The sequence below is a fragment of the Pseudorca crassidens genome, chromosome X (assembly GCF_039906515.1).
Source record: "Pseudorca crassidens isolate mPseCra1 chromosome X, mPseCra1.hap1, whole genome shotgun sequence".
NCBI classification, from domain to species: domain Eukaryota; kingdom Metazoa; phylum Chordata; class Mammalia; order Artiodactyla; family Delphinidae; genus Pseudorca; species Pseudorca crassidens.
Window position 1 is genome coordinate 132,989,672 of NC_090317.1, and position 27,760 is coordinate 133,017,431.

The window sequence follows — 27,760 nt, forward strand, 5'->3', positions numbered from 1 at the left end:
GAGGTAGTTGCAGCTTAGTCAGAGCTATTTTCTGTCTTCTGTTTATTTTGAAGGCGGATGCCAGAGGCGGCAGAAACAGGACGTTTCAGGACTGTTCCAGAGGGATGTTCAAGGCAACTGCTTCCCTGCTTTGAGACACAGCCAGCAAATGCCCCGTCTGAATTGACCAAAGGCCAGGCGGGGTTCAACCTACTTGTGAATGAAAGACTCCCTGTTTCCAGCAAGAGTTGTCAGAGATCCCTCTGCAAGTGTTACAGTTTGTAAATGAGAACAGAAGGGCTTCTGTAGAAACCCGAAAAGCGCAGACAACAGACGCCAGGGACTTCCCGGCCCCTTCTCTGGACAACCTAACTTGGTTTCCGTACGATCCTTGTTGCTCTGAAGAGTGAATCAGCCGGCACATGCGTGCACCGGAGAGAGGTCCTTGACTCAGAGCTGAGATCGTGTCTCCCGGCAAGAGGACCCAGAGGGCTGGTCGCCCCCGGAGAAGCAGCCGTTCGCTTACCTACAGCTGGCCTGGCCCAGAGACAGCCCTTCAGGTAACCAGCTTTTCTTGAGACGCTAGCAAGGCCGCTCCAGCCCGGCCAGCGACCCGTGGCAGCCCCCCTAAGTACGCGTGGCTGCAGGGCACACTGCAGCATCTGGCCGTATGTTAGAGGCAACTTTCTTAAACATGGAAAGCAAAGATATGCATGTCAGATTTTTGCCTTGGGTGATGTCTACAAGGAATGCAGAATTTAGTTCAGAGAGAGAGCGAATGTAACTACGCGAGATGCTAAGAGATTTGGGAGCATGTGGATTGGACGTTGAAGAGATGCTAAGATTCAAAACGGAACCGGGTTTGGGAACAGGGCTCAAGTGTAGTGGAGAAATGAGACTTGCTGCCTGGGGTCTGGAGGACAGCGGGGAACCAGGGGTTGTAATTCTTTCTCCCCTGGAAGAGCATCAAAGGCTACATTATGGGTAATACTTCATTGCCGGGCTTTCCTTCTCTTTTTCTGTATCTTTTTTCTTTTAAATGGTCAAAGTATTTGACTTTTTTTTTTTTTGGTAAGTATTCTTTTTTTTTTCTCAAATCTTTATCGGCGTATAATTGCTTTACATTGTTGTGTTAGTTGCTGCTGTATAACAAAGTGCATCAGCTATACGTATGCATATATCCCCATATCCCCTCCCTCTTGCGTCTCCCTCCCACCCTCCCTACCCCACCCCTCTAGGGCGTCACAAAGCATGCAGTTGATCTCCTTGTGCTTATTGAGATATAATTAGCAGATAACATTGTGAGAGTTTGCTGTATACAAAGGGTCAGTTTGATAACATTTCTATGTTGCAATATGATTGCGACAATAGCGTTAGCTAACACTGCTATCACCTCCGTAGTTGCCATTGCCTTTTTGTGTTGAAAACAATTGAGATCTAGTCTCTTAGCAACTTTGACACTTAACATTACAGCAGCGTTGAGTGGAATCACTGTGGGTGGGTCAGCTCTCCAGAACGTATTTACCTACATGTTGCAAGTTTGCATCCTTCAACATCCTCCCATTTCTCCCCCCCCTCCCCCCCCCCCCCCCGCAACCACCACCCTACCCTCTGCTCTTTCTTTGTCTCTTTCTTATGGAAAGTTTTCTCTGGTAGCCAACATGGAGAAAAGCATGCAGTGTTCTAAGGGATAAGATGCTGTGTTCCTTGGAACAGAAGAATACGCTCCTTCTGTGTAGCTAAGTATAGAGAGCCTATCACTGAAGAGGTGAACCAAAGATTTGATAAAACTAAACCTCGTATGACATTTCCACCATGTGCTCAAGCGGCGTATATACACTCAACTCTAACCCACCAGTAGAACAAGTAGAACCAGTCACGTTCCCTAGAAAAGTCAGAAGAAGCCCATAATATGCTTTTTCTGGGGGGAAAAAAAAAAGATTAAAATAGATGTAAAGAAAACAATCATATCTACTTTATACTATATTCTATATTTGCATATTTTTATATGATTATTGTGTTTTATATATACATGTATCTATACATACATATACATAAATGTATTTATTTCATATATAAATACATATAAATTAAAATGTTCATACAGACCTCCTGAGAGGTAAAGATTTGTAGCCAAAAATTGCAAAATGGAACAAACGAAAGGGTACGGCGAATGCCGATGGTATGAAACGAAAGCATTTCCAGCTTCCCCCCTCTGCTCAATTTGAGATACGCCATCCAAACTGTCTACATGTTAAAACAGGTCTAGTAAGCAAAGTCCCTGGTGTTCTGTCCTTCCATCAGAGAGAGGAGTAGTTTCATCCACAACATACGTATTGTATGAGTCCAACTCCATGACATTCTGGAAAAGGTAAAATTATGGAGGCAGTAAAAGGATCAGTGGTTGCCAGGGGTTACGATGGGAAGAGGGATGAACAGGCAAAGCACAGAAGATTTTTAGGGCAGTGAAACTACTCTGTATGATACTCTAATGGGCTGGGCGGGGTGTACATGGCATTGTACCTTGTCCACCCATGGGATGTATAACACCAAGAAAGAACCCTAAAGCTAACTCTGTGTCTGTGCAAACAGACACAATCACCTTGCAACAGGTCACCCACCTGTACACCAGCCACCAGAAGCGAAAAAGAGGCAGCAAGCCAGGTAGCTCACACCTCACTAAGATCCTTCTTCGAAAGGAATGAGGTAAATAAACAGCCTGGGTCACGGTACGTCTCACCAGGAGTGATAGGAGCCCTCAGCCTTGATCCCAACTGAAAGCTTCCCCGCTACAGAGGCAGTGACCACAGAGAGCCATCCAGAGAAACCTGTCTGCGGGGTTTCTCGCTGCCCAAGCCCTGTCCCAGTTGCATGCAGTGGTCATCCGGCTGACCACAGGTGCACTGCCCTGTCCTTGTGCTGAGGAGGACGCAACTTGGGGAGGTGTGAGAAAGCACCTGAACTGCAAGTGAGCTTGGAAGGAGCCACCTCTGTCTTGCAGGCAAGGGCTAATGTCCAGAGAACATGAAGCACCAGGAAATGTCAGGCTAGCTCAGAAGGAGAAGGGTGGAAGCACACTGGGGCATTTCTCCTTAGAGAAGGCCCTGCGTACAGCGATCCACGCCTCTGCACACACAGCCAGCCAGCAGCTAGTCTGCACCTTCCCAGGGGACAGTTTAGATGGAGAGGGTGTCACTCTGAAAGGCTGGACATCCCCAGCTCGGAAGCTCGCCCACCACGCGAGCCAACTTCTCTTCAGACAACTCATGAGCAGAGCTTCTGGGTCACTGCAAAAGCCATGCCAGGTCAAGGGCCACTGACCCCCAGAAGCCCCAAGTGGGCTTCCCTCATGTCTTCATGGTTCCTCATGGCCACAAACAGGCTGCCAGGGACCAGCATTTTTATTGCACATAATGTTGCCCAGTCACCCGTTGACATTCTACCTTTATTGGGTTTCCAGGGAAACAGAGCTAGAAAGTTAGCCCAAGGTCTGATTCTCACGCATCAAGGGACAGGATTGCCAGTTATCTGCAGAAAGTAGCTGTTGTCACCAGACGGCTTTGTAGACACGTAAATACACGTGTTCTTCCCCTTTCCTATGATCGTTTTGTAGGGACAGCAGCATACTCTCTTGACTCTTTTTTTTTTTTTTTTTTCATTTAAAATATATTGGATAGGGCTTCCCTGGTGACGCAGTGGTTGAGAGTCCGCCTGCCGATGCAGGGGACACGGGTTCGTGCCCCGGTCCGGGAAGATCCCACGTGTCACAGAGAGGCTGGGCCCGTGAGCCACGGCCGCTGAGCCTGCGCCTCCGGAGCCTGTGCTCCGCAACGGGAGAGGCCACAGCAGTGAGAGGCCCGCGTACCACACACACACACACACAAAATGGTTAAGATGGGAAATTTTGTTATATGTGTTTACCACAATCAAAAAAATTTTTAAATATGAATTGGAGATCATTTCATATCAATATTTTATCACTTAATTTTGCATTTTCCTTTATACTCCTGCCTTCTATATCGGGAATCAGGAATCTCTGGTCTGTTTGGCAAACTCTGCCTGTTTTTGGAAATCAAGTTTAATTGGAGGACAACAAGGGCCAGTCATCTGGGTTGGCCGTGGCCATTTCCATGCTATGACAGCAGAGAGAAGTAGTAGCGACAAGACCATCTGGGCAGAAAAGCCCAAAATATGTACCATCGGCTCTTGATAAACACATGTTCTACATTCTTCTTTATTTTGGCCGCGCCTTGAGGCTTGCAGGACCTTACTTCCCCGACCAGGGTTTGAACCCCGGCCCCGGCAGTGAAAGTGTGGAGTCCAAACCAGTGGACCACCAGGGAATTCCCCACATTCTTTTTTTTTTTTTTTAAGTCACATCAGGACTCAAACGCAAAGGCAGACACCCCAAACCAGCTGGTTTTTCCAGCTCGTCAGGCTGGAGCAGAATTCCAAGCAGGACGGAGCCACTCCAGCTCTGCCCACAGCCTACCTCCTACATTCTGCTCCCAGGTACGTTATTTGCACATTGGCTCCGTTTCACCCAAGGGCCTATCTCAAGGGCGTTCACAGCTTCCTCAAGCTGAAACACGTTCCACTGGAGCGGAACACCCACTTTGTCCAGAGCTTGTGCAAGTGAGAGCCGTGAACCACGACCTTGGTGAGGCCCCAGAATTCCAGAACCTTCAGTGGAAACGCGGCTTTGCTTCCTTGCTCCATGTATGGGATTTAAGATCCATCTGGACCAAACATGGTTCCTGGCAGCCACTCCTGGATCTAGAACACCTCGGGAACTTTCACCTACAGGGAGATACGTTTCTGTTCTGACAGAGTGCCTCAAAACTGATCACACTCTGACCTAAGCTAGAGCTAACAAAGGCCATGCTCTCCGTTCTAAAGACAGTGTTCAGCATTCGTAAAGCTTTTCGAGTAGGGAAGAACATTCATTCCTTGATGAGTTTTTAGGAGTTAAGATGTTATTGATAGCATCAGAGAGAATCCACGTTTCCCTTGTCGTTACAGACTTACTGTTTGACTTCCTGCATTAGTTCATTTTCTGCTGCCTGTGTTAATATCAACCTCTTTATCTCTTACAGGAAATACAAGGACAGAGAGGACATGTTACGTCTGGAACACTCTTGGTAAGATAGGATGATGGGCACTCGTTCATCTTCTAGGTCTGCCTCTGTGTGACTTCATGTCGCTTTCTCAGAATGCATTGATAGTAAACTGATCTTTCTAAATTAGTAATTGATCACTCCCTCCTGAGGATTCACGATTAATATACACGTTCCACGCGCCCTTTCCTGGGAGGTGCTCCCCGGCAGCTACAGAAAGAATTCCACCTCACTCTTTCCGATGCAGCTGTGCATCCAGTCTTGCCATGGCGCCGGTGTCTGGTTTTCCGGGAAGCCCACGACACAAATTCCATCAGATTCAGATTTCCATCTTTATTTCATGACGCTGCTGGGGATTGGAACACCATTGTCCTGCTGTTTATTTGCGTGCCCAGGGTGGCATCCATGAAAGGATGAGTTGTTTTTAACTTTAAAAAAAAAAAAAGCAAGAAAGAGAGAGAAAAAATTCAAATGCCTAAGAGGTGTATTCAAACTCTTCTGAAATGGGATGATAATATCAAAGTCCCCTAAAAGAGGGAACCCAACTTCCCACTTACAGAAGTAGTGTCGATAAGGTGGAAAGCAGCATGAAGCCTTGTTGGGTAGCTTGTTTTTCAGGAGCTGGCTGGCTCTGACAGTCAGTGTGCTTCTGGATTTGAAGCCCTCAGCTTGCCGCAGTCTATCTGGTTCCCGTCCGAATATCCTTCTCCTGATGGCAGACGATCTCGGCATCGGAGATGTCGGCTGCTATGGCAACGACACCATAAGGCAAGGACCAGAGAATTGCTCATCTGACACCCCGGTGCAGAGGCCACTGATATCGCATCTGACCCTCGGTCTGTGCAATTCAAACTATAACAGAATTGCACACACATCATTTCTCTGAACGCCCTTAATCCCGCCTTCTTCCCACACCTGCACGAACGCCAGCTCACACGCATCCTGTGTGTGAATAATCGCTTCACTGTTAAGTATGATCTCCATCAGCACAGTCTCTGGTAGCACAGGCACTACCCTGACGCTGCATCTGAGTCCCACCCTCACGTCCCACCGACAGTGCGCTGGTAGCGTGGAGTCAAATCTTCCAGTTAGGAGTAGCGTGCCCGCACAGCTGTGCTTACAATGCGTGACCAGCAAGGACCTCTGTAGAGCACAGGGGGCTCTGCTCAATCCTCTGTAACGACCTAAATGGGAAAAGAATCTGAAACAGCATAGATACACGTCTGTGGATAGCTGAGTCACTGTGCCGCACCCCTGAAACTAACGCAACACGGCTCATCAACTCCACGCTAATATAAAATAAAAAGTAAAGAGAAAAAGAAGACTGTGTGTCCTAAGTGAGAAGTCGCTCTGGACTCTCAGTTCTGGATCTCTTATCGTCTCTGCCTCGGCACCAGTCGTATATCGTGGAAACTTGGTCAATAATAACGCAGTGGATACTTCTTTGATGTTTCAGAAGACATTTGAAGTTTTTCCACTGCCTTTTTTAAAATTACTAATTGTTATTGGACTATAGTTGCTTTACAATGCTGTGTTAGTTTCTGCAGTATAACAGTGAATCAGTTAGACGTATACAAACAGCCACTCTTTTATAGATTCCCTTCCCATGTAGGTCACCGCAGAGCACTGAGTAGAGTTGCCTGTGCTATACAGTAGGTTCTCATTAGTTACCTATTTTATATATAGTAGCGTGTCTATGTCCATCCCATTCTCCTAATTCATCCCACCCGCCCAGTATCCATATGTTCGTTCTCAACATCTGTGTCTCTATTTCCGCTTTGCAAAGAAGTTCATCTGTACCATATTTCTAGACGCCACATGGAAAAGATATGATACGGTATTCGTTTTTCTCGTCTGGCTTGCTTCACTCTGTATTACAGTCTCTGGGTCCATCCCCAGCTCTGCAAAGCCGTTGTCTTTTGTTCGTTCCTAAGAACGCATGCATGTGTTAATTGGTGACCGGAAAGTTTTCTATTAAGTAAGATGTCACTATGCTTACGGGAAAAGCCTCTTGTTTGTGCGCTAAGGAGTAAAGCAGTTAACGTCTCCGTCTGCAGGACTCCGAACGTTGACCGCCTTGCCGCGGATGGCGTAATGCTCACCCAGCACATCGCCGCGGCTTCCGTGTGCACGCCAAGCAGAGCCGCTTTCCTAACAGGCAGATACCCTCTCCGATCAGGTTTGTCCTTCCTTCCGTCTAACCACGCAGTGGGCAGGAACATGCTCTTTTTGACTAATCACGTGCGGATTCTCCAGTACAGTGGGAAGAGAACGCTCTAAGTCCCCCATCAGATTGGAGTCCGTAAGAGCTATAGATAATGAGGTGACACTGGTAGAGCCCGGTGCATTTGATGGTCTCCTGTGATGTGGATAACCATATAAGGCAGGCGTTGGCAAACGCTTTCTCGAAAGGGCGAGATATTAAATACTTTCATCTTTGTGGGCCATGTAGCCTGTGATACAGCTACACAACTCTACTGTTGTAGCTTGAGAGCAGCTACAGACCTTACATACATAAATGAGCATGGCTGTGTTCTGATAAAACTTTATTTATGAACACTGAAATTTAAATCTCATATAGTTTCCTATGTTATGAAACATACTACTCCTGATTTTTTCCCCAACCATTAAATAAAACGTACAAAACCATTCTCCACCTGCAGGGGTTATGCAATCAGGTGGTAGGCAACGTTTGCCCCAGGGGGCATAGCTTTTCAACCCTTAGTGTAACATACATAATAATCTACCCCGAGGGATATTAAGGGACCTAACAGGCGTTATCATGACTCTGGTTGTGCAAAAGTTTAAGTAACCAAATATGTTTAATCTGAAGAAGAAGAGATAGGGGTCTCCGAAGATCGATTTCAAATCTCTGCCCGCCGCGTGGAAAAGGAATTTCTTTTGCTCTCTGTGGCCCCAAGAAAAAGATCTGAGACCTCGGAATGATTTTAAAGAGGGAAATACGTCGACAAAATATTCCTCCGCTTCCACCTCAGGGGCTCCAAAATCATACTCTTTTGCATTAAAAGTCATGCAGATCTTTTGTTATAAAGTTCTGGGGTTTTTGTTTGGTTGGTTTTGGGTTTTGGTTTTGGTTTTAGTTTTGTTTTTTGAGAGGTTTTTGGTGTGTTTTCTTTTGTTTCTTTGTTTTTTGGCTTTTTTGTTTTCTTTTGTTTTTTGTTTTTGGGGGGTTTGGGGCTTTTTGGTTTTTTGGTTTGGGGGGTTTTTTTGTTTGTTTTTCAGAGGGGTTTGGAGGGTTTTTTTCTCCCAATCTTCTATCTCCCTGGGGATTTGGGTAGAAACTAGACTAAAAGTTTGAAAGTCTGTATAATGTCCTTCTGCCCTTTGACCCTGAAGCTGACTCCTGGGAGTAGGGACAGACTTCAGACCCTATATCAGCCGGAGTTCTCCAGAGAAATAGAACCAACAAGATCTATCTATCTTCTATCTATCTATCATCATCTATCATCTATCTATCATCTATCTATCTATCTATCTATCTATCGTCTATCTATCATCTATCTATCCATCTATCATCTATCTATTGTCTATCATTTATCTATCATCTATCTATCTCTCATTTATCTATTCATCTATCATCTATCCATCCATCCATCATCTATCTATCTATATATCCATCTATCATCTATCTATCCATCTATCATCTGTCTATCCATCTACCATCTATCAATCTATCAGCTACTTATTTAGGATCTACCATCTCTGTCTCCTACTCTGTAAAGAGATTTATTTTAAGGAACTGGCTAGTGTGACTGTGTGGTTGGCAAGTCCAGAATCCTCAGGGCAGGACAGCAGGCTGGAGACGCAGGTGGGATCTGGTGTTGCAGTCTTGAAGCAGAATCCCTTCTGTGTCTGGAAACCTCAGCTTTTGTCCTGGAGACCTCCAACGGACTGGATGAGGCCACCCACCTGCACGGGGGTCACCTCCTTTAGTTGAAGTCGATTGATGGCAGATGTTAACCCAATCTACACAAGACTTTCACAGCAACACCTAGACCCATGGACTAGTGTTTGCATGGCTGGGGACCGTAGCCTGGTCAAGTTGACCCATCAAAGTGACCCACAGAGACCCTCCTATATATAGTTCTCTGCAACCTGCTCAGGGAAGAATAAATCCTCGACAACATAAGCTGAAACACCCCAACTTTCTTTGTCCTGACCTAGAACTATTTGGTTTTCACTAGCCTTCATTGAACCAGACGCGTTCTTGAGGTTTTGGAAAATCTCAGAATTCTCCAATTTCCAAAGCATGATCACTGAGAACTTCATTCGCTCTCTGAACCAAGTGGATCCTCTCTGATCAGACTGAGCTGCAGTCATCAAAAAGGTCTAGGAGGCAAAGAGCATCTTCTAAATCGTTCGTTCTCAACTGCACACTGCAGAGCTTTATAAAAATCTTGAACCTACATTTTTAAATGATTGGGTAGAGGTCCTGGATCTATCAGGGTCAGGATGAATTATGTCCGTGGTTCCCTACCTTTTCAGCACATGAGAATCATTTGGGGGGACCTTTTAACCATTCCAAATTCCACCCCAGACCAACTAATATCACAGTCTCTGGGGTGATATGATAACCAAGTGTCAGGATATTCTGGAAACCCCTCCCATGATTCCAATGTGCAGACCAGTTTGAGAAGTACTGGATTCTATCAAGAGTTTGGTGAAATCATAAAATCATTTTTAATTCTGTTTTCCTTTTCATTTAATTCTCTTTCGGCTTACAACCTTGACATAGCGGGACCGTAAGTCTTCTCGCTAACATTTTCGATTAATGAATCATTTCCTTTGCTGACAAAAATAAAACCCATGAGGCCAACCCACGTTGGAAGTAAATTTTCAACTGAATTTTGAATAATGGAGACTTCCACCGAATGTTCTAAGTTAAAGTGATAATAATGATGATACAAATCGATGTCTGATTGTAACATTTCTTTGAAAACGATTGATCAAAGGTATGGTGTCCAGTAATGGTTACCGTGTTCTTCAGTGGACGGGCGTATCTGGAGGACTTCCGCCGAATGAAACAACTTTTGCAAAAATATTGAAAGATAAAGGCTATGCCACTGGACTCATAGGTATGGACATTTTCTAAGTATTAAGCACATTACTTTTTTTTTAACGTCTTTATTGGAGTATAATTGCCTTACAATGGTGTGTTAGTTTCTGCTCTATAACAAAGTGAATCAGCTATACATATATCCCCATATCCCCTCCCTCTTGTGTCTCCCTCCCACCCTCCCTATCCCACCCCTCTAGGTGACCACAAAGCACTGAGCTGATCTCCCTGGAGCACATTACTTTTATAGGGAGGTTATAGTCAAGTAAGAAGTTTGGAAATGAAATAGTTGGGACACAGTGGGATTTCTCATTTCTTTTCTAATTTTACCAAATTACCAAAAATTTTCATCATGCTGTTTTTCCCCATTTCCTGTCTAGAAATGTGACCACACAGCTTAGAACCTTCCTGTCTGCTTCCATAAAGAGCAGGCTTATCTTTCTATACGTCAACAAACCACGTGCGTCATGTGTAGAATGAATGAAAATTAGGGATGGCAGTTTCTTGAAAGGGGCCCAAGAAGTCATGATCATTATCATGTTATAGTAATAAGTTTTGCTAACAGTCTCCTTTGTCGATCAGAAAGAGCAAAGCTAACTCTTTAGCTCTTTGAATATAGAATCCAATAGATTCGTGGATATATCGCTCGGGAAATCACATGAGGTCTTCTGGGTGACGGACACCATTGGGCTGCTGAGAAGGTACACAGAGCGTATCAACACTCCAGCAGTGACAGCAGGGGAGCTAATCACCTTCCACTGACTGAACACGACAGGTGGGGTCTGCAAAACCTGTCACCCACCACCACCCTGACTGTGATTATAATGAATTAGCAAAAGGGACGGAGAATTCTAAAGTCAGGAAATCTTTTGCTCACGCTGGTCACATCAGATGGAGTTTTCTAGAGCCGTGTGACCACTGTGTGCCTTGATTATTGCTCTCCTGTAGACAGTCGCAAAGTCAGGTGGAGTCGACTGAATAAGGGTCACCAAAGATAGCAGGTCCTAACTGCTGGAACCTGCAAATATAACCTTACCTAGGGAAAAAGTGTCTTTGCAGATGTGATTCAGTGAAGGATCTTGACATGAGGAGATGATCCTGGATTATCCAGGTTTCCTTATGTACAAGGACAAGGGTCCTTTCAAGAGGGAGACAGACACATATCTGACTACAAAGAGGAGATAGTGAGACCATTGAGGCAGAGATGGGAGGGATGTGGCCACGAGCCTGGGGATGCCTGGAGCCCCCAGAAGCTGGAAGAGGCGGGAAGGACCCTCCCCTGGAGCCTCTGGAGGGAGCGTGGCCCTGCCCACGTGCCTTGATTTTGGACTTGCCCTCCAGAACTGTGAGAGCATAAATTCCTGTTGTTTCAAGCCACCAAGTTATGGGACTTTGTTCCAGCAGCACAGGAAATGCTGCTACACAAGGTCCTCATTCCCTTGAAGTGACCTGGCCAGGCTGTGGTACAAACAACAGCAAACGCTACCCCCACCTCCTCTACATCCCCACCTCATCCCACCACCCAGCAGAGAGCCTAGAACTTGGCAAGCACACCATACCCACGCCCCCAGGGATGGTCGGACCGTTGTCACGTGTGCGTACTTCTTGCTTTTCAGGAAAATGGCATCTGGGTCTCAACTGTGAATCCTCCGATGATTACTGCCACCACCCGCTCAGCCATGGCTTTGACCATTTCTACGGAATGCCGTTTTCCATGATGGGAGACTGTGAGCCCGGGGAAGTGTCTGAAAAGCGCGCAGGCTTGGAGCATAAACTCAACGTCTGCTCGCATGTCATGGCGTTGGCCGCCTTTACACTCACCGCTGGGAAACTCACTCGCCTGGTAGCGGGCTCCTGGACTCTGGTCATCTGCTCAGCCATTGTGGCCCTGCTGTGCCTCACGACCTCCTATTTCATGGGTGCCCTGATTGTTCACGCCGACTGCTTTCTGATGCGAAATCACGCCATCACCGAGCAGCCCATGTCCCTTCAAAGGACGACGGCTCTTATGCTCAAGGAGGTCTCATCCTTTGTCAAAAGGTGAGTATCAAAGGTGGCTTCAGGATGAAAATGAATTCGGAATCTGCTTCTTCTGGAATGGGTACTGGCGTGGTGAAACGGTCCCAGCTCAGAAAGACATTTTTTTGGTAAAATGGGGCATAAATGATGTTCCCTGAAACTCAACTGGATCCGTTGAAACAACTGACCAGTCAGTTGAAATTTGCTGCTGTTCCTTCTTATTTTAGAGCCAGACCAGGGAATTCCCTGGGGGTCCAGTGGTTAGGACTCTGAGCTCGCACCGCAGGGGGCACGGGTTCTATCCCTGGTCTGCAAGCCACCTGGCATGGCTAAAAAAAAAAAAAAGAGCCAGTCCAATTCTTTGAGCACCCCTGGTTACCACAGGGGTGGTATTTAATGAACATATGAAACTGAATCACCTGTAGGTTTTGCAATAAATTCTAAGTATTTTTAAAGCTCTACCATCAGGACCAAGCGGTCCTGTGGCTAACTTCAGCCTGGATGTAAATGTGAGTGACAGTGACAAAGAGACTTACCAGGCCAGACCAGGAGGGACACAATGAAAAGCTACACCAAACGGAGACCACTTTGTGCTCCCCAAAGGGGTTCCAGTAGAGTGGGTGACTCCATGGAACCCCAACTTACCTGGGTGGTGATCATGTTCCGGAATATTCTTAGAGAGCTTTTGATGGAATTGCCAAATCTGGGTCAGGTGTGAAGCGAATACTTGGCTTTCAAATTAGAACAAACTAACCTGATGTGTCCTTATTAAGTCTAAGAGCTTCACCTTTGCTTCTGTCCTTTAAGGGTGTAGATTAGACCATAAAGATCAGGTGAAGACAGGGGAAGGTGAGGAATTGTCTAGATTGGGGAGAATCAACTTGAGATTAATAACCCCATATACATCATTTTGAAAGTGGGTTTTTTCATGACTATTCCACACCCTAAACTTCATTGCATAAGAGCAGTTGTAAAGAAAACTGAATGTGCAAATCACTTATTCTTTCAGCTAAGTTGGAAATCGAAAAATATACCGAAATAACAATAAAATGAAAGTCAGACCAGATGGCATCCTGGTATTCTATTTTACTTTCAGTCATCCGAAGTCCATAGAGTTAGAAAACGATAATCAGGAAGAAAAAGACGTATAAAATCAGTGTGGAGGGACTTCCCTGGCGGTCCAGTGGTTAGGACTCTGCGCTTCCACTGCAGGGGGCACGGGTTCGATACTTGGTCGGGAAGCTGAGATCCCACATGCCGTGGCACGGCCAAAAAATAAAAAAATTCGTGTGGACTTTTCCAAAGACTTTAGAAGGAAGAAAGTCATCACACTGACGATTCTCAGACACAGGAACATCGCGCCGTGGAACAGATCTACGCAGTTGCTGCTGGTGGGTAGAGCAGCACAGTCATGTGTCTGAGTAAGGACGTGACAATGGAAATTTGTATTTAGCATCTGTGGGAGCTCAATCTCAGGTTGACCAAAAAATAACTCCCATCACATCGTATCTACTTTCAGAAACAAGCAAGGACCTTTCCTCCTCTTCGTGTCCTTTCTACATGTCCACACCCCTCTCATCACTACCGAGAACTTCCGAGGGAGGAGTCCCCATGGGCTGTACGGGGACAACACAGAAGAGATGGATTGGATGGTGGGTAGGTACCTTTTCCAGATGAGAAAGTGATGGTTCCTCGTCCAGAAACTGCAGGAGGGAAGGATGTAAAGAATGAGAAGACCAGGGCTTCCCTGGTGGCGCAGTGGTTGAGAGTCCGCCTGCCGATGCAGGGGACGCGGGTTTGTGCCCCGGTCTCGGAGGATCCCACGTGCCGCGGAGCGGCTGGGCCCGTGAGCCATGGCCGCTGAGCCTGTGCGTCCGGAGCCTGTGCTCCGCAACGGGAGAGGCCGCAACAGCGAGGGGCCCGCGTACCGCAAAAAAAAAAAAATGCAGACCTGGTCAGACTGTATAAAAAAGGAACACCCAAACACCAAAGAAATACACTCGTTTTTTTAAATCTGTAACTTTTAACCAACCACCTTCCCCCATTTTTTCCCACCCCTCACCCTCACCTGCAGTAGCCACCAATCTGTTTTCTCTTTCTGTAGGTGTGGCTTTTTGGATCCCACATGTAAGTGAGATCACACGGTATTTGTCTTTCTCTGTCTGACATACTGCACCGAGCATAATGCCCTCAGGGTCCATGCATGTCGCTGCAAGTGGCAGGATTTCCTCCTTTCTCAAGGCTGCATAATAGTCCGTTGAATGTATACAACACATTGTCTTTATTCATTCATCCATCGATGGACACTCGGGTTGCCTCCATGTATCGGCTATTGTAAATACTGCTGCTATGAACATGGGGGTACAGATAGTTTTTATGTGACTCTAAGAAACTTAGAACTGCCACTGAAAACTATTCTTCATCCACGTACAAATGCCTTTGTCACCGTCCTTCCTAGACCATCCTGTTCCCTATTTTTCTCTGTAATCTTCTTTTGCCTCATTTGTAAGGGTTCACGACGTTGTCCTATGCAGCATGTACACTTGTAGCTTTCCTGAAACTTTCTGGAAACAGGATTGGGCACATACAAAGACATATGTCAATCTTAGATCGAAGATGCTTAAAATAGCACAATTATATTACTGCTGACTCCCATTAAGCTTTAACACTGAAGACTCATTTAAAGGAAGCGTTCCAAAAATCCGGTGTAAGAGTTTCTTCTATTTTGACTGGCACACACGCATCTATTCTTTGCAGGGAAGATCCTTGATACGTTGGACACGGAAGGTTTGACCAACAGCACCCTCGTTTATTTTACGTCGGATCATGGGGGATCCTTAGAGGCTCAGTTTGGAAACAATCAATATGGTGGCTGGAATGGGATATATAAAGGTAAGGGTGAGACATTCCCAGATCCATGTGTACTGGCTTCATCTCTTCCCAATAATTCCCAACGCTTTCTCTGGAATGGGAGTTTACAAAGCAAAGTCACAAAAACCAAAGGAACCCAAATGATCGTTGTGGTCAACAGAATAATGTCCCCAAAGGTATCCATGTCCTGACCCCTGTGTGGTGGAAAACCAACACCCAGAATAATAAATAAAACAAAATCTATGCTCTGCCAGGGAGGAACTAAATGTCATCATGTAATTAAAGAGGGAGGGAGAGAGAGAGAGATTTAAAACAGATGGAAAGGTTAAATCACCCAGGTAAGCGACCACTTTGGATTTTCAATCACATTCTTTCCTGTTCATGTTTAAACACAGGTGGCAAAGGCATGGGCGGCTGGGAAGGTGGGATCCGGGTCCCAGGGATACTCCGGTGGCCCGGGATGCTGCCCGCTGGCCGCCTGATCCACGAGCCCACCAGCCTGATGGATGTCTTCCCCACCGTGGTCCAGCTGGGGGGTGGCCAGGTGCCCCATGACAGGTACAGAGCAGCCCAAAGAAGGTAGTTGCGTTTTGTGTAGAGCCAACATGTATGTCAAACATCACTGTCACTTTTGTTTGGCATAAAACATCCGTGAGATCAGTATCTGGAAGAACGCTCATCATTCTCTGCTGGGATCCAACGTCTGCTTCATTTTATGCACAAAATGTCCTTCTCTTCTCAGTCTTAAGTGAAGCCATTTGATAATAAGGACGATTGTCACTGAAACCATCAATGAATTTACTAACGATTCATCACAAGAGATTCCTTTTGATGTAGTGTGGTAGGGACTTTTCATGATCCCAGTTTTTCTTATTTTTTTAATTTATTTATTATTTTATTTATTTACTTTTGGCTGTGTTGGGTCTTCGCTGCTGCACGCGGTCTTTCTCTAGTTGTGGCCGGCGGGGGCTACTCTTCATTGCGGTGCGCGGGCTTCTCATTGCGGTGGCTTCTCTTGTCGCGGAGCACGGGCTCTAGGCACGTGGGCTCAGCAGTTGTGGCTCGCGGGCTCAGTAGTTGTGGCTCGTGGGCTTAGTTGCTCCACGGCATGTGGGATCTTCCTGGACCAGGGCTCGAACCCGTGGCCCCTGCACTGGCAGGGGGATTCTTAACCACTGCACCACCAGGGAAGCCCGATTCCAGTTTTTCTTCCTTTAAAAATTATAGAAAATTTGGGAGGAATAGAAAGAAAATAAAATTATTTCGTAAACTTGACAACGTAGAGATGAATACATAATTAAGTTATATGATACCTATGTACTATATATATTTAGATATTTTATATATTTGTATAAAATATTCTGTATATATATAGAGATATATGTACATATCTATATATATTTAGACACTTTATGCATGGACAAAAATTTTAATGGCTTTACAGTATTCTTTCAACTAACCTCTTACAGGTGGACTTCAGCCGTGTTCATTTTGAAAAAAAATCTGGCTTTGTCATTTTACTGCCTGTCATAATTACCTTCTTAGTAAAAACCCCTGGAAGTTGAATTCCTGGGTCAAAGTGTGTGGCCAGTTACTAAACTCTTGATACATTTTGTCAAATTGTTCCCTAGGAATTGCTACTGGCTGTATGTGAGAGCATCTGTTTTTAAAATAATAGAACTAAAATCAGTTTAATTTATACATGTAATTTATTTATTATATAAACGACACATACAGTATGTGTGTATGCACATATACATATATGTGTGTTATCATTTCCACTGCTTTATCAGCAGAGATGTTGAATATTACATTCTCCTCTTTTCTCTTCTCTTACATTGAATATCATGTCTCTGGTTGATTTTTTTTCCTCCTAACTGGCTGCTAATTTTTAACATTAATTTATAATATCTCATTTGTTTTAAAAATAAAAATTTGTCCATCATGTATATCACAAATGTATTTTGCTAGAAGATGAAGTTCAGCCATATATTGTTGCTTGGTTTTATTTATGTATACATTTATATATATACACACACATATATAAACGTATGTGTGTATGTGTATATGAATACACGTTTGGAAATGAAATGATATATATTGTGTATATTCATGGTGTATATATATATGTGCTATATGTGTGGTGTATCCATGCGGTATGCATATATTTTATGTATATATGGTGGGTATATATATCACATATCTATGGTATATGTATGTGGTATGTGTATATGTATAGATATTGTATATACAGTATATATAATATATAGTGTATATATTGAATATATAATACATATATTGTGTATGTATTATATATTGCATATATAGTGTATATATGTCTATTTGTATATAATGATATATATTGTGCATATAATGTATATATTTTTTATATAATGATGTATATTGCATATATACACTACATATGCATATAGATTTCTTTTATTATATATACTTATGAAATGATTCCAGGTCTTGTTGAAGAATGCCGCATGTTCTATAACGACTTAAAGCTCAAATCCATACAGAACCAAGCAGGTGTTTCCATTTTGTTTAGCTATTTGTGCTTCAGAATAAGGCTGGGGGGACCATTACTTCAGCCAAGCAAGCTGGACCCTCCAACATCTTTTAGCCGAAGGCGCTGTGTGCAGGCGGCTGGGGTGCTGACTGCCCCGGGGCGGCCCTGGGCTTGTTAAGGCCACGCCCACCTTCCAGCAGCCCCGCCCTGAGTCCCTGTGCTCCTGCCTGTAGGGTGATTGACGGCCGGGACCTGCTGCCCTTGCTCCTGGGGACAGCCCAGCACTCGGAGCACGAGTTCCTGATGCATTACTGCGAGAGCTTCCTGCACGCAGCCCGGTGGCACCAACGGAACAGTGAGTAGCCTGCCTGAAGGAGTCATGTCTTGGCCTCCGTTCGCATTTTCTGCTTCTTTGTGGCTTTCGCATGTCCACGCGAGCTCCTTTATTTCCTTCTTGGCGGTATTTTTCTTCTGATGCCGGCAACGTCCTTTCACTGTCGATCATCCCGTGGTGATCGGAAGGGAATTCTCTGGTCTATGGCTTTCCCGTCCCCCAGCCCCATGAGGTGAGGTGCAACTTTTATCATCACACACACACACTTGTACACACACAGGTGTTCCAACCTGATTCTAACCTTTCCAGTCTGTCCTCTTAATCTATATTTGCTTTCCACGTGTCTTAACTTCATGACACCATCTCATACCTGTTAGATTAACGATAACTTTGTAAAACAAGCAGTAACATGTTTAGTGAATAATTTTTGCACCTCAAACTTTTCTGGGCTGTTGTGGCCCAACAGTCCTTTCAAAAGAATTGTAAAATCATTTGCAACTATTTTTTTTTTAATCCCACAGGAATATCAATATCCATTGTCTTCAACGTATAAATGATTTTGGGGGGGAAAGTGGTATCTTTACAATATCAAGTGTTCCCAAACTGAGGCATGTTATGTCTCCGCACTTCTTATTGAAAAGCTATTCGTTTTACCAAGCACTTTGCTCCCTTACCAAGTCATTTCATTGTATTTTAATTGCTTCCATATTTATAGCTGGATTCTCCATCATCGTCTGACTGGAGTTGCTTGAGGTTTTCTGTTTCTATGAATCTTTTTAAATCCAGCTCTTGGATTTACTAAACAACTATATTTTTAAATTTTCTAACTGCTTGAGTTCTGCCTCTGCCTTGGTCTGTGGTAACAGACTTTCAGCTATTTGAGTTTCTTCTCTTTTCTTCATTTCTGTTTCCCTCTCTATTATTCTGCATTTTGCCCTGACATTTTCTCCCTTTTTTGTGGATTTGCCTTAAGGACTTGGTTTTCTTCCAGGGTTTGGGAAGGCCTATAGCCCTCTTGCAATTCAACTCACTCTTTTTTCTTTATGCCTCAAAACCATTCTCTGGACATGTCCAGTTGTCTGAAACAAGAATAAAAGAATACCTTTTGGAATCCCCCTTATTTGAGGAAGTTACCAATAGATTTTTTAAAAATCTCCCTCCTTTTCCTGTCCATCCTTTCCAGTAGTATCATCATCTGGGATGATCTTCATTGCTACATTTTTGGGTTTTTAAGAATTTCATAACATAGATTTCCTCTTTTAAGATTAAAAAAAAAAAAGCTTTCATTCAGGGACTTCCCTGGAAGTCCAGTGGTTAAGACTCCGTGCTTCCACTGCAGAGGGGGACGGGTTCAATCCCTAGTTGGGGAACTCAGATCCTGCATACCATGGGGCGTGGCAAAAAAAAAACAGAAACTTTCATTCAATCACCTAGCACAATCTACAACTATTTATGCTTACGGATAATTTTTATTGCTACATTTTTGCTTTTTTAAACTTACATACTATAGATTTCCCCTTTTACGATTTTTTAGAAAACTTTCATTCAATTGCACAGTTCAGTCTACCAGCATTTATGCTTAGGGATGATTTCTATTGCTACGCTTTTGATTTTTTAAAGTCACATATTATAGATTTCCCTTTTTAAGGGTTTTTTTAAACTTTCCTTCAGTTCCATAGCCCAACCTTCAAGCACTGCTGTGAGTGGCACCGATACCTGGGGTCAACGTTCATCCTCTTTTCCTTTACCCCGTGGCTGCCCCATTACCGAACCTCTCCTCTCTCAGTTATTGGGCAAATATCTCAATTTTTTTTCAAGGTAGATAGGGAGTGTGTTCTTACTTTCTTTTTTTTTTTTTAACTTTTCGTTTTTCGGCCGTGCCACGCGCCATGTGGGATCTTAGTTCCCCAACCAGGGATCGAACACACGCCCCCTGAATTGGGACCGTGGAGCCCTAACCACTGGACCGCCAGGGAAGTCCCCTGTTCCTACTTGCCATGTCTCTTCGACGGCCCCCTCACCGGCCTCCCCAGGTCCACTCTTCATCCCACTCCCATTGTCCACTTAGCCCTCCATGAAAACCTTTCCAGGACCACCCACCATACCGATTCCTCCCTGTGACATGAGCCAGCCCCTCCCCTTCTCTGGGGCAAGAGCTCGGACCCTAGGAGCCCCCGGTCACCAAGCTGCAGCAGAACCATGCCCTGTGATTCTAGAACCTGCAGTTACTGCCTCAGGGCCTTTGCACGACCCGTCCCTGCCATCGAGAACATGCTCAGGAGGCTGACCGTCCTCCGTTCTTGACCTTCACGTCCCGCATCCACTATGACCCCACCCCGCACCTTGCACACGTCCGCCTTCCATCACCTGGACCGCTTGTATTTTCTTCCAGGCATCCGGCACTCTTGGCAATCTTCTCATTTCTGGTGTCTATTTACCGCTCTCTGGCCTGAGTCCCCTCCCTACGACTCTGTCTGTCTTCTCTCTGTACTCATCTGCTGAACGATGAAAACAATCATAGACATTGAATGAGTGTCCGTCCGATGCCCATGAACTCATTTTACTCTGAAAACCCCAGCAGGTGACAATTCCTGTCCCCAGTTCACAGGTGAGAAAACTGACACTTGTTAAGACAACAGGTCGCAGGGCTTCCCTGGGGGTCCTTTGGTTAAGGCTCCGCGCTCCCAACGCAGGGGGCCCGGAGTTCCATCCCTGGTCAGGGAACTAGACCCCACGTGCCACAGCTAAGACCCAGCGCAGCCAAATAAGTAAATAAATATATATTAAAAAAAAAAACCAAAAAAGACAGCAGGTCACCATAAATGCTTTGAAGGGAACAGAAGCCAGTGTTCCCATAAAAACACCAAACCACAGCGGTGCTAGCCTGGGAACCAGGGCTCGCGCAGGGAAATCTGGTGGCTGTGGGGACGAAGGGAACGGGATGCCCGTCTGACCACAGGTCTTGGTTGCCCACACTTGCTGGCTGCATGGGGACCCCTGGCCTCATTCTCACTCTCCTGTCCAGGTCCCAGGAGCAGCCCCAGCCCTGCCCCGTCTCCCTCCCTGGTCCTCCTACACCAGGATCCAAGGGAGCCCTCCCGCCTGGTCCTGGAAGAGGCACGGCCACCAGAGTCCCGCTCACTGCCCTCTGGTTACACGTGTGGCTTCCCCAGACTTGCTGCCCTGCGAGGATGCCGGGGGGATGCCAGAGGGAGAGTGGGGGCCTCCTTCCCCACGCAGCAGGAAGCCGCAGGGCTCAGGCTGTGCAGTCCTGGGTCTGACCCACGGCGGGGGGCAGTGCTGGTGTGAGGACAGCCTCAGTCTCTCCTTCCATTTGGTCAAAATCGCTTCCTGAGGCTGAGCTAGGTCTGGTGCCAGCTGACCTCTAAGTAGTAAGTCTTCTCAGACGCTGGAGGATGTCTTACAGATTCATGCTACTCTCTCCCTCCCTTCTTTCCTTCCTCCTTCCTTCCTTCCCTCCTTCCTTCCTTCCCTCCTTCCTCCCCTCCTTCCCTCCTTCCTTCCTTCCCTCCTTCCTCCCCTCCTTCCCTCCTTCCTTCCTTCCCTCCTTCCTCCCCTCCTTCCCTCCTTCCTTCCTTCCCTCCTTCCTTCCCTCCTTCCCTCCTTCCTTCCCTCCTTCCTTCCTTCCCTCCTTCCTTCCTTCCCTCCTCCTTCCTTCCTTCCCTCCTTCCTTCCTTCCCTCCTTCCCTCCTTCCTTCCCTCCTTCCTTCCTTCCCTCCTTCCTTCCTTCCCTCCTTCCTCCCCTCCTTCCTTCCTTCCCTCCTTCCTTCCTTCCTTCCCTCCTTCCTTCCTTCCCTCCTTCCTTCCTTCCTTCCCTCCCTCCTTCCTTCCTTCCTTCCTTCCTTCCTTCCTTCCTTCCTTCCTTCCTTCCCTCCCTCCTTCCTTCCTTCCTTCCTTCCCTCCTTTTCTTGGTGGAACCTTCACAGCTAGAGAGAAGCTCAGGAAAAACATCACTGAGAATTCACTTAGGAAACCACCGTCAAGACAAGTAATTCATTCCTTTTTGTAAACAGCTCTGTGGCGCTCTCCCTCACCATCTTAGCTCCGGCTGCCATAACAAAAGACCACAGAGCAGGGAGCTTAAAGTAATGCACACTTATTTCTCACAGTTCTAGAGGCTGGAAGTATGAGATCAAGGTGCCAGCATGGTCTGGTTCTAGGGAGGACTCTCTTCTGGGTCAGATTCGGCCACCTTCTCCTTGTGTCCTCATGTTGGGGAGAGAGAGCTCTGGCCTCTTTCTCTTCTTATAAGGACACAAATCCCATCCCGGGGGCCCCACCCTCACAACATCGTCTACCCCTAATCACCTCCCAAGGCTCTATCTCTTAATCCCATCACGTTGGAGCTCAAGGCTTCCACAATGAATCTGGGGTTGCAGGGGTGGAGGACACACAAACATTCAGTCCATGATATTCACGTCACCATAAAATTCACCCTTTTCGAATGTAAAAATTGAGTGACATTTAGCACTTCACAGTGGGTGCAAACCTCACCGTCATCTAGCTCTATAACATTTTCATCACCTCCAAAATGAAACTCCAAACCCATTAAATACTCACTCCCCAATCCCCCTCCCCCAGCCCCTGGTAACCATGAACCCACTTTCTGTGTCTGTGGATTTCCCTGTTCTGGACGATTCCTATAAATGGATCACACACTGTGTGTCCTTCTGTGTCTGGCTTCTTTCTCTGAGCAACGTGTGTTTAAGGTCCATCCACGTGGCAGCTTGTGTCAGAGCTTCACTCCTTTTCATGGCTGTGTGATATTCCACTGTGTGGATGGCCCCCATGCTGTGTATCCATCCATCACTTGATGGACACCTGGGCTGCTTCCAGCCCCTGGCACTTGTGAATCGCCCAGCTCTCCAGCAATGTGTCCTGTGTCTCCATGCCAACCCTCCCCAATTCTTGCCCTTCCTCCAGGAGGGGCAGTGTGGAAAGTCCACTACGTGACCCCAGTGTTCCACCCAGACGGAGCCGGTGCCTGCTACGGGAGAGGGGTCTGCCCATGCTCTGGGGACAAAGTAGCCCATCATGACCCACCGTTGCTGTTTGACCTCTCGAGAGACCCTTCCGAGGCCCACGCCCTCACGCCAGACACGGAGTCCTCATTCCATCAGGTGATGGAGAGAATCACAAAGGCCGTGGAGGACCATCGCCGGACGCTCAGCCCGGTTCCACTGCAGCTGGACATGCCGGACAACCTCTGGAAGCCATGGCTCCAGCCCTGCTGTGGTCGGTTCCCCCTCTGCTGGTGCGATCGGGAAGCTGACCCACAAGAGCCGACCGCCCGGGAAAACTAGGTCCCCGCTCCCTAGAGATCTCCTTTGGGGTCAAAATAAAATGGCCTGAAGACAAGCTGTCTGCTTGTGTGGGGCTGAATCCTTTCACCAACTCTAAAGACAAAGTGTTACCGAATTCAGGTTCAGCTTCTCACCGCTCAGGAACACAATACTAAATTGGTACAAACGAACTTATGTACAAAACAGAAAGAGAGTCACAGACATAGAAAACAATCATATTGTTACGAGCGGGCAAAGGGGGTGGAGGGATAAATGGGGAGATTGGGATCAACATATACACATGACTATATATAAAATAGATAACTCATAAAGACCTGCTGTAGAGCACTGGGAACTCTACTCAATACACTGTAATAACCTCTATGGGAAAAGAATCTGATAAAAGGGTGGATATATGTACATGTATAACTGACTCACTTTGCTGTACACCTGAAACTAACACATTGTAAATTAACTATACTCCAATTTAAAAAATAAAGTTATTTAAAACAAAGAATCAGGGCTTCCCTGGTGGCGCAGTGGTTGAGATTCCGCCCGCCAATGCGGGGGACACGGTGCGCCCCGGTCCGGGAAGATCCCACATGCCACTTAATAGGAGCTGTGCTCTGTCACCTCCCTCCCAGACCCATCCACACCCTTGTCCCTGATACTTTGAAGCCACTAGAGTCTTTGCATTCCTTAAAGTGAATTCAGACCCATAAGATCAAGGCCAGACCCCAGGACCGTGACCCGAAAACTGGGGTCGCCTCTTGGTGGGTGTGCAGCCAAAGACACAACCAAGCCACAATCAGGAGAAGGATTTATCATCTGCAGCAAGTAGGGAGAACACAGGGGCCCTTTCCCAAAGCAGTGTTTCCCGAACAGCAAAACTGGGGAAGCTTTAATCTCAGGGTACATGTATATTCATGGAGGGGGCGGGGAAAACGCTTGGGTGGTACATGCATATTCATGAAGGGGCTTGAGCAGGGGAGAATTCAGCATTGCACTGGGGCCAAGGTCCACAGAGTCTAAGCTTTAGTTGACTGAAGTCACAGGGTCAGAAAAGGTCAGTATCATCCTCCTCCTTTAGGTCCCAGTGGATCTGGTGGTTGAGGCTTCAGGCTAATCCCCACTGAAGCAGAACTGGGAGGCGTCACCACTGGTTTGTGATCTTTGCTACTGTTCCTTCTCTTGCCTGAGAACAGCTGGCTCTTTGGTTCCCTTAAGATCATTAATGATCATTAGAGAAGTGCAAATCAAAACTACAACGAGGTTATAACCTCACGGTCAGAATAGGCATCATCAAAAAATCTACAAACAATAAATGCTGGAGAGGGTGTGGAGAAAAGGGACTCCTACACTGTTGGTGGGAATGTAAATTCATACAGCCACTATGGAGAATAGTAGGGACGGTCCTCAAGAAACTAAAAATAGAGCTACCATATGATCCAGCAATCCCACTCCTGGGCATATAGCCAGAGAAAACCATAATTCAAAAGAGACATGTACCCCCCCCCACAATGTTCATAGCAGCACCATTTACAATAGCCAAGACATGGAAGCAACCTAAATGTCTATCAACAGAAGAATGGATAAAGAAGATGTGGTTCATATATGCAATGTAATATTACTCAGCCATAAAAAAAGAATGAAATTCTGCTATTTGCAGAGACATGGATGGACCTAGAGACTGTAATACAAAGTGAAGTAAGTCCCAAAGAGAAAAACAAACGTGGAATCTAGAAAAAAGATACAGATTAACTTATTTACAAAGCAGAAATAGAGACAGACATAGAGAACAAACGTATGGATACCAAGGGGGAAAGGGGGGTGTGGGATGAATTGGGAGATTGGGATGGACATATATACACTATTGATACTATGTATAAAACAGATAACTAATGAGAACCTGTTGTATATCACAGGGAACTCCACTCAGTGCTCTCTGGTGACCTAAATGGGAAGGAAATCCAAAAAAGAGTGGGTATATGTATACGTATAACTGATTCACTTTGCTGTACAGCAGAAACTAACACAACACTGTAAATCAGCTATACTCCAATAAAAATTAATTTTTTAAAAAAATCATTCATTGCTAAGACCTGTTCAAGGGCAAGCATAGTGGCCAGGCTTAGATCCCAAAATGGCTCAGGCCAAAAATGGCTTCTCTTATGTCAACAAAGCCATGCCTGGTTCCTTCTTACCTGCTTATGCAACCTCCCCCAAATAGTACTTCTCGGGGCAGCAGCTCCCTGACCCCCATCCCTCTTTGCCATTCCAAAACCCTCAGGACAGCCTGTATTTTGTTTGGGTACTTGGCCCAAGTGTCCCCAGGGCTCCTGTTCTGCACAGTTTTGGGGAATCTTGACTGCCTCCAATGCAGAATTTCTTCAACGGATCAAATCTGGTCTCCACCCTTGCCAAATTCTATGCAAAGCTGCTCCTGGGCTCCTGGCTTCCTGCCCCTCCCTCCAGGCCTCAATCTGTGTGGTATTTCCCCAGAAGTCCTCCACTGATAAAAGCGCCTGCAATAAACAACGGCCAAGAATGAATCCAGCTAAAGCCATCACCCCGTCAAAAACAAGCCAACTAAATCTACCCATGAAAAGGCAAAGGTCTCTGCTCCAAACAGAATCTCCAGCCCCATTTCTGTAAATTCCAACACCCCGTTACGCCCCAGGCTTTTGGTTAACACGGATTTCCAATGCCCATCTGGTAAACACTGACCACCAGGCAAACTGCCACGGGCCCGCAGACGCACACACAGAAAGTCGGCTGAGGGGCCAACGAGGCTACCACATTTAAACGCCTCTCCCATAGAGTAGAAGGCTGGCATCCTGGACCCTCGTGAGTCTGGATTCACATCCTGGTGGCCAGCCTGCAGGCGGAAGACCGGGGGGGTGGGGTGTGCTCACCGAGCCCAGCCCCGGCCAGGATTAATCGGCTCCTTCCTGGCCCCAGTCTCCTGGGAGTGCCCGCCCCGAGAAAGCCACCCAGGAAAACCTGTTTACCAGAGCAATTCCCCGGAGGCCCCAGGACTTTAAGCGGATTAGGGAGGGAGAGGACGCCACACCCCGGATCTCGTGGGCGGGCCCAAGACACGGAGCGCTCGCGGCCAAGTCCTGCACTCCAGGCTGCGCTCGGCCAGGGCACCCACGGAGCACACGGCACGCGCCGCGCCCACCGCCAGGTGCGCGGGACCCTGCGCCCCGGTGCCTACTGGATCCTGGGGCTGGGGGCACGGGAGTCACCAAAAGGCAGCTGGAGGCCGGCTCTCTGGCCTGTACACCCGCGGGACGAAAGCGCTTGGGGACAGGCGGGCAGTGCTCGCCCCACGAAACGGGGGCCTGGGGGTGGCAAGGAGACCGGAAGGGAACGGAACAAAAGAGGGCGGGCCGCGAAGAGGAAGGGGACCTGGCGAGCCACGCCCCGGCAGAGAGCGGCCCAGCCCCTCCCCCTCCCCTCCCCTCCCCTCCCCCCGCTCTCCATACACTTCCGGTCCAACCCCCAGGTCCCCGCCCCGCCCCTCCCCCGCTCTCCATACACTTCCGGTCCAAACCCAGGTCCCCGCCCCGCCCCTCCCCCGCTCTCCATACACTTCCGGTCCAAACCCAGGTCCCCGCCCCTCCCCTCCCCTGCTCTCCATACACTTCCGGTCCAACTCCCAGGTCCTCTCCCCTCCCCTTCCCCCTCCCCGCGCTCTCCATACACTTCCGGTCCAACCCCCAGGTCCCCGCCCCCCCGGCGCGGCCTCGTCCCCTCCCACACTCACTAGGGCGCCACCCATTAGGCTCCCTCCTCCAGGCGGCCCCCCAGCGCGACCACATCCTCCTTCCTATATTCTCTTGCCACGCCCCCCCCACATCCATCCCGAGCGCCGGCGTGTCCCCTCCACCCCAAAACGAAGCTGCACCCCCTCCTGCACTGGGACAGCCCCCCCTCCTCCCCCGGAAGGGTGGCGGTGTTCCCCAAACCCTCCAGGATACGCGCCGTCCGCCCCTGGGCGCCCCCTCCCCTCTCCAGCTGTCCGGCCGCGACCCGTCCCCGGAGCGCAGCGGAGACGCGGGAAAGGCGCGCCCGTCCTGCAGTGAGAATTTACTTACACAGCGATGGGAAGGTGGAGGCCTGCATGCATTCAGTGAAATAAACCGAATCTGGGCCGACCAGGACCTTCAAAACCAAAAGCTAGCGCGTTCAACTTCCCTGCGGCACGTGGGATTAGGCAGTCTTTGGGACCAAAGAATTCGAAAGCTGGAGGCCGTCCTTTGTTAAATCCTAATATAGTGGAAAAATACACACACCTTCCCAGCAACCTGGTTTGAAAGGCCGACTTTTCATTCCAAGGGAGAGACGTTTATTTGTGCGTTTTTTGTTTTTTCTTTTCTGTCCAGGGATTCTTTGGCGGTTCTACTCACTGTGTGTTTGCTTCTGAGGACTTGAGAATTCAAAGCAGCGAATGCGTTTAAACCGAATATTCTACTGACAATGGTAGATGATCTTGGCATTGGGGATCTTGGTTGCTATGGGAACGACACACTTTGGAAT

At 47.1% G+C, this 27,760-nt stretch overlaps 1 protein-coding gene and 1 long non-coding RNA gene across 8 annotated transcripts; one reads left to right on the top strand and one right to left on the bottom strand.

The window, feature by feature from the left end:
• Nucleotides 1-23,728, top strand: LOC137217196 (arylsulfatase L-like). Of its 7 annotated transcripts, none has more exons than XM_067723782.1 (12): nucleotides 3-539; nucleotides 4,354-4,491; nucleotides 5,076-5,120; nucleotides 5,758-5,864; nucleotides 7,154-7,275; nucleotides 10,070-10,192; nucleotides 11,790-12,213; nucleotides 13,712-13,848; nucleotides 14,950-15,084; nucleotides 15,459-15,621; nucleotides 17,812-17,933; nucleotides 22,857-23,728. In XM_067723782.1, exons 4-12 carry the CDS (start codon nucleotides 5,809-5,811, stop codon nucleotides 23,234-23,236), a joined length of 1,662 nt encoding a protein of 553 aa, XP_067579883.1. In that variant the 5' UTR covers nucleotides 3-539; nucleotides 4,354-4,491; nucleotides 5,076-5,120; nucleotides 5,758-5,808; the 3' UTR covers nucleotides 23,237-23,728. The 7 variants fall into 7 exon arrangements, with proteins under 7 accessions (XP_067579885.1, XP_067579883.1, XP_067579884.1 ...); XM_067723781.1 differs by having other exon boundaries at nucleotides 5-539; nucleotides 5,703-5,864; XM_067723778.1 differs by lacking the exon at nucleotides 3-539 and adding an exon at nucleotides 2,598-2,685 and having other exon boundaries at nucleotides 5,703-5,864.
• Nucleotides 17,067-27,624, bottom strand: LOC137217202 (uncharacterized). The gene is made up of 2 exons (XR_010940047.1): nucleotides 27,319-27,624; nucleotides 17,067-20,410 (listed from the first exon to the last, which is right to left on the bottom strand). It is a non-coding gene; the product is annotated as an uncharacterized lncRNA (long non-coding RNA).
• Between the last annotated feature and the right edge of the window lie 136 nt (nucleotides 27,625-27,760).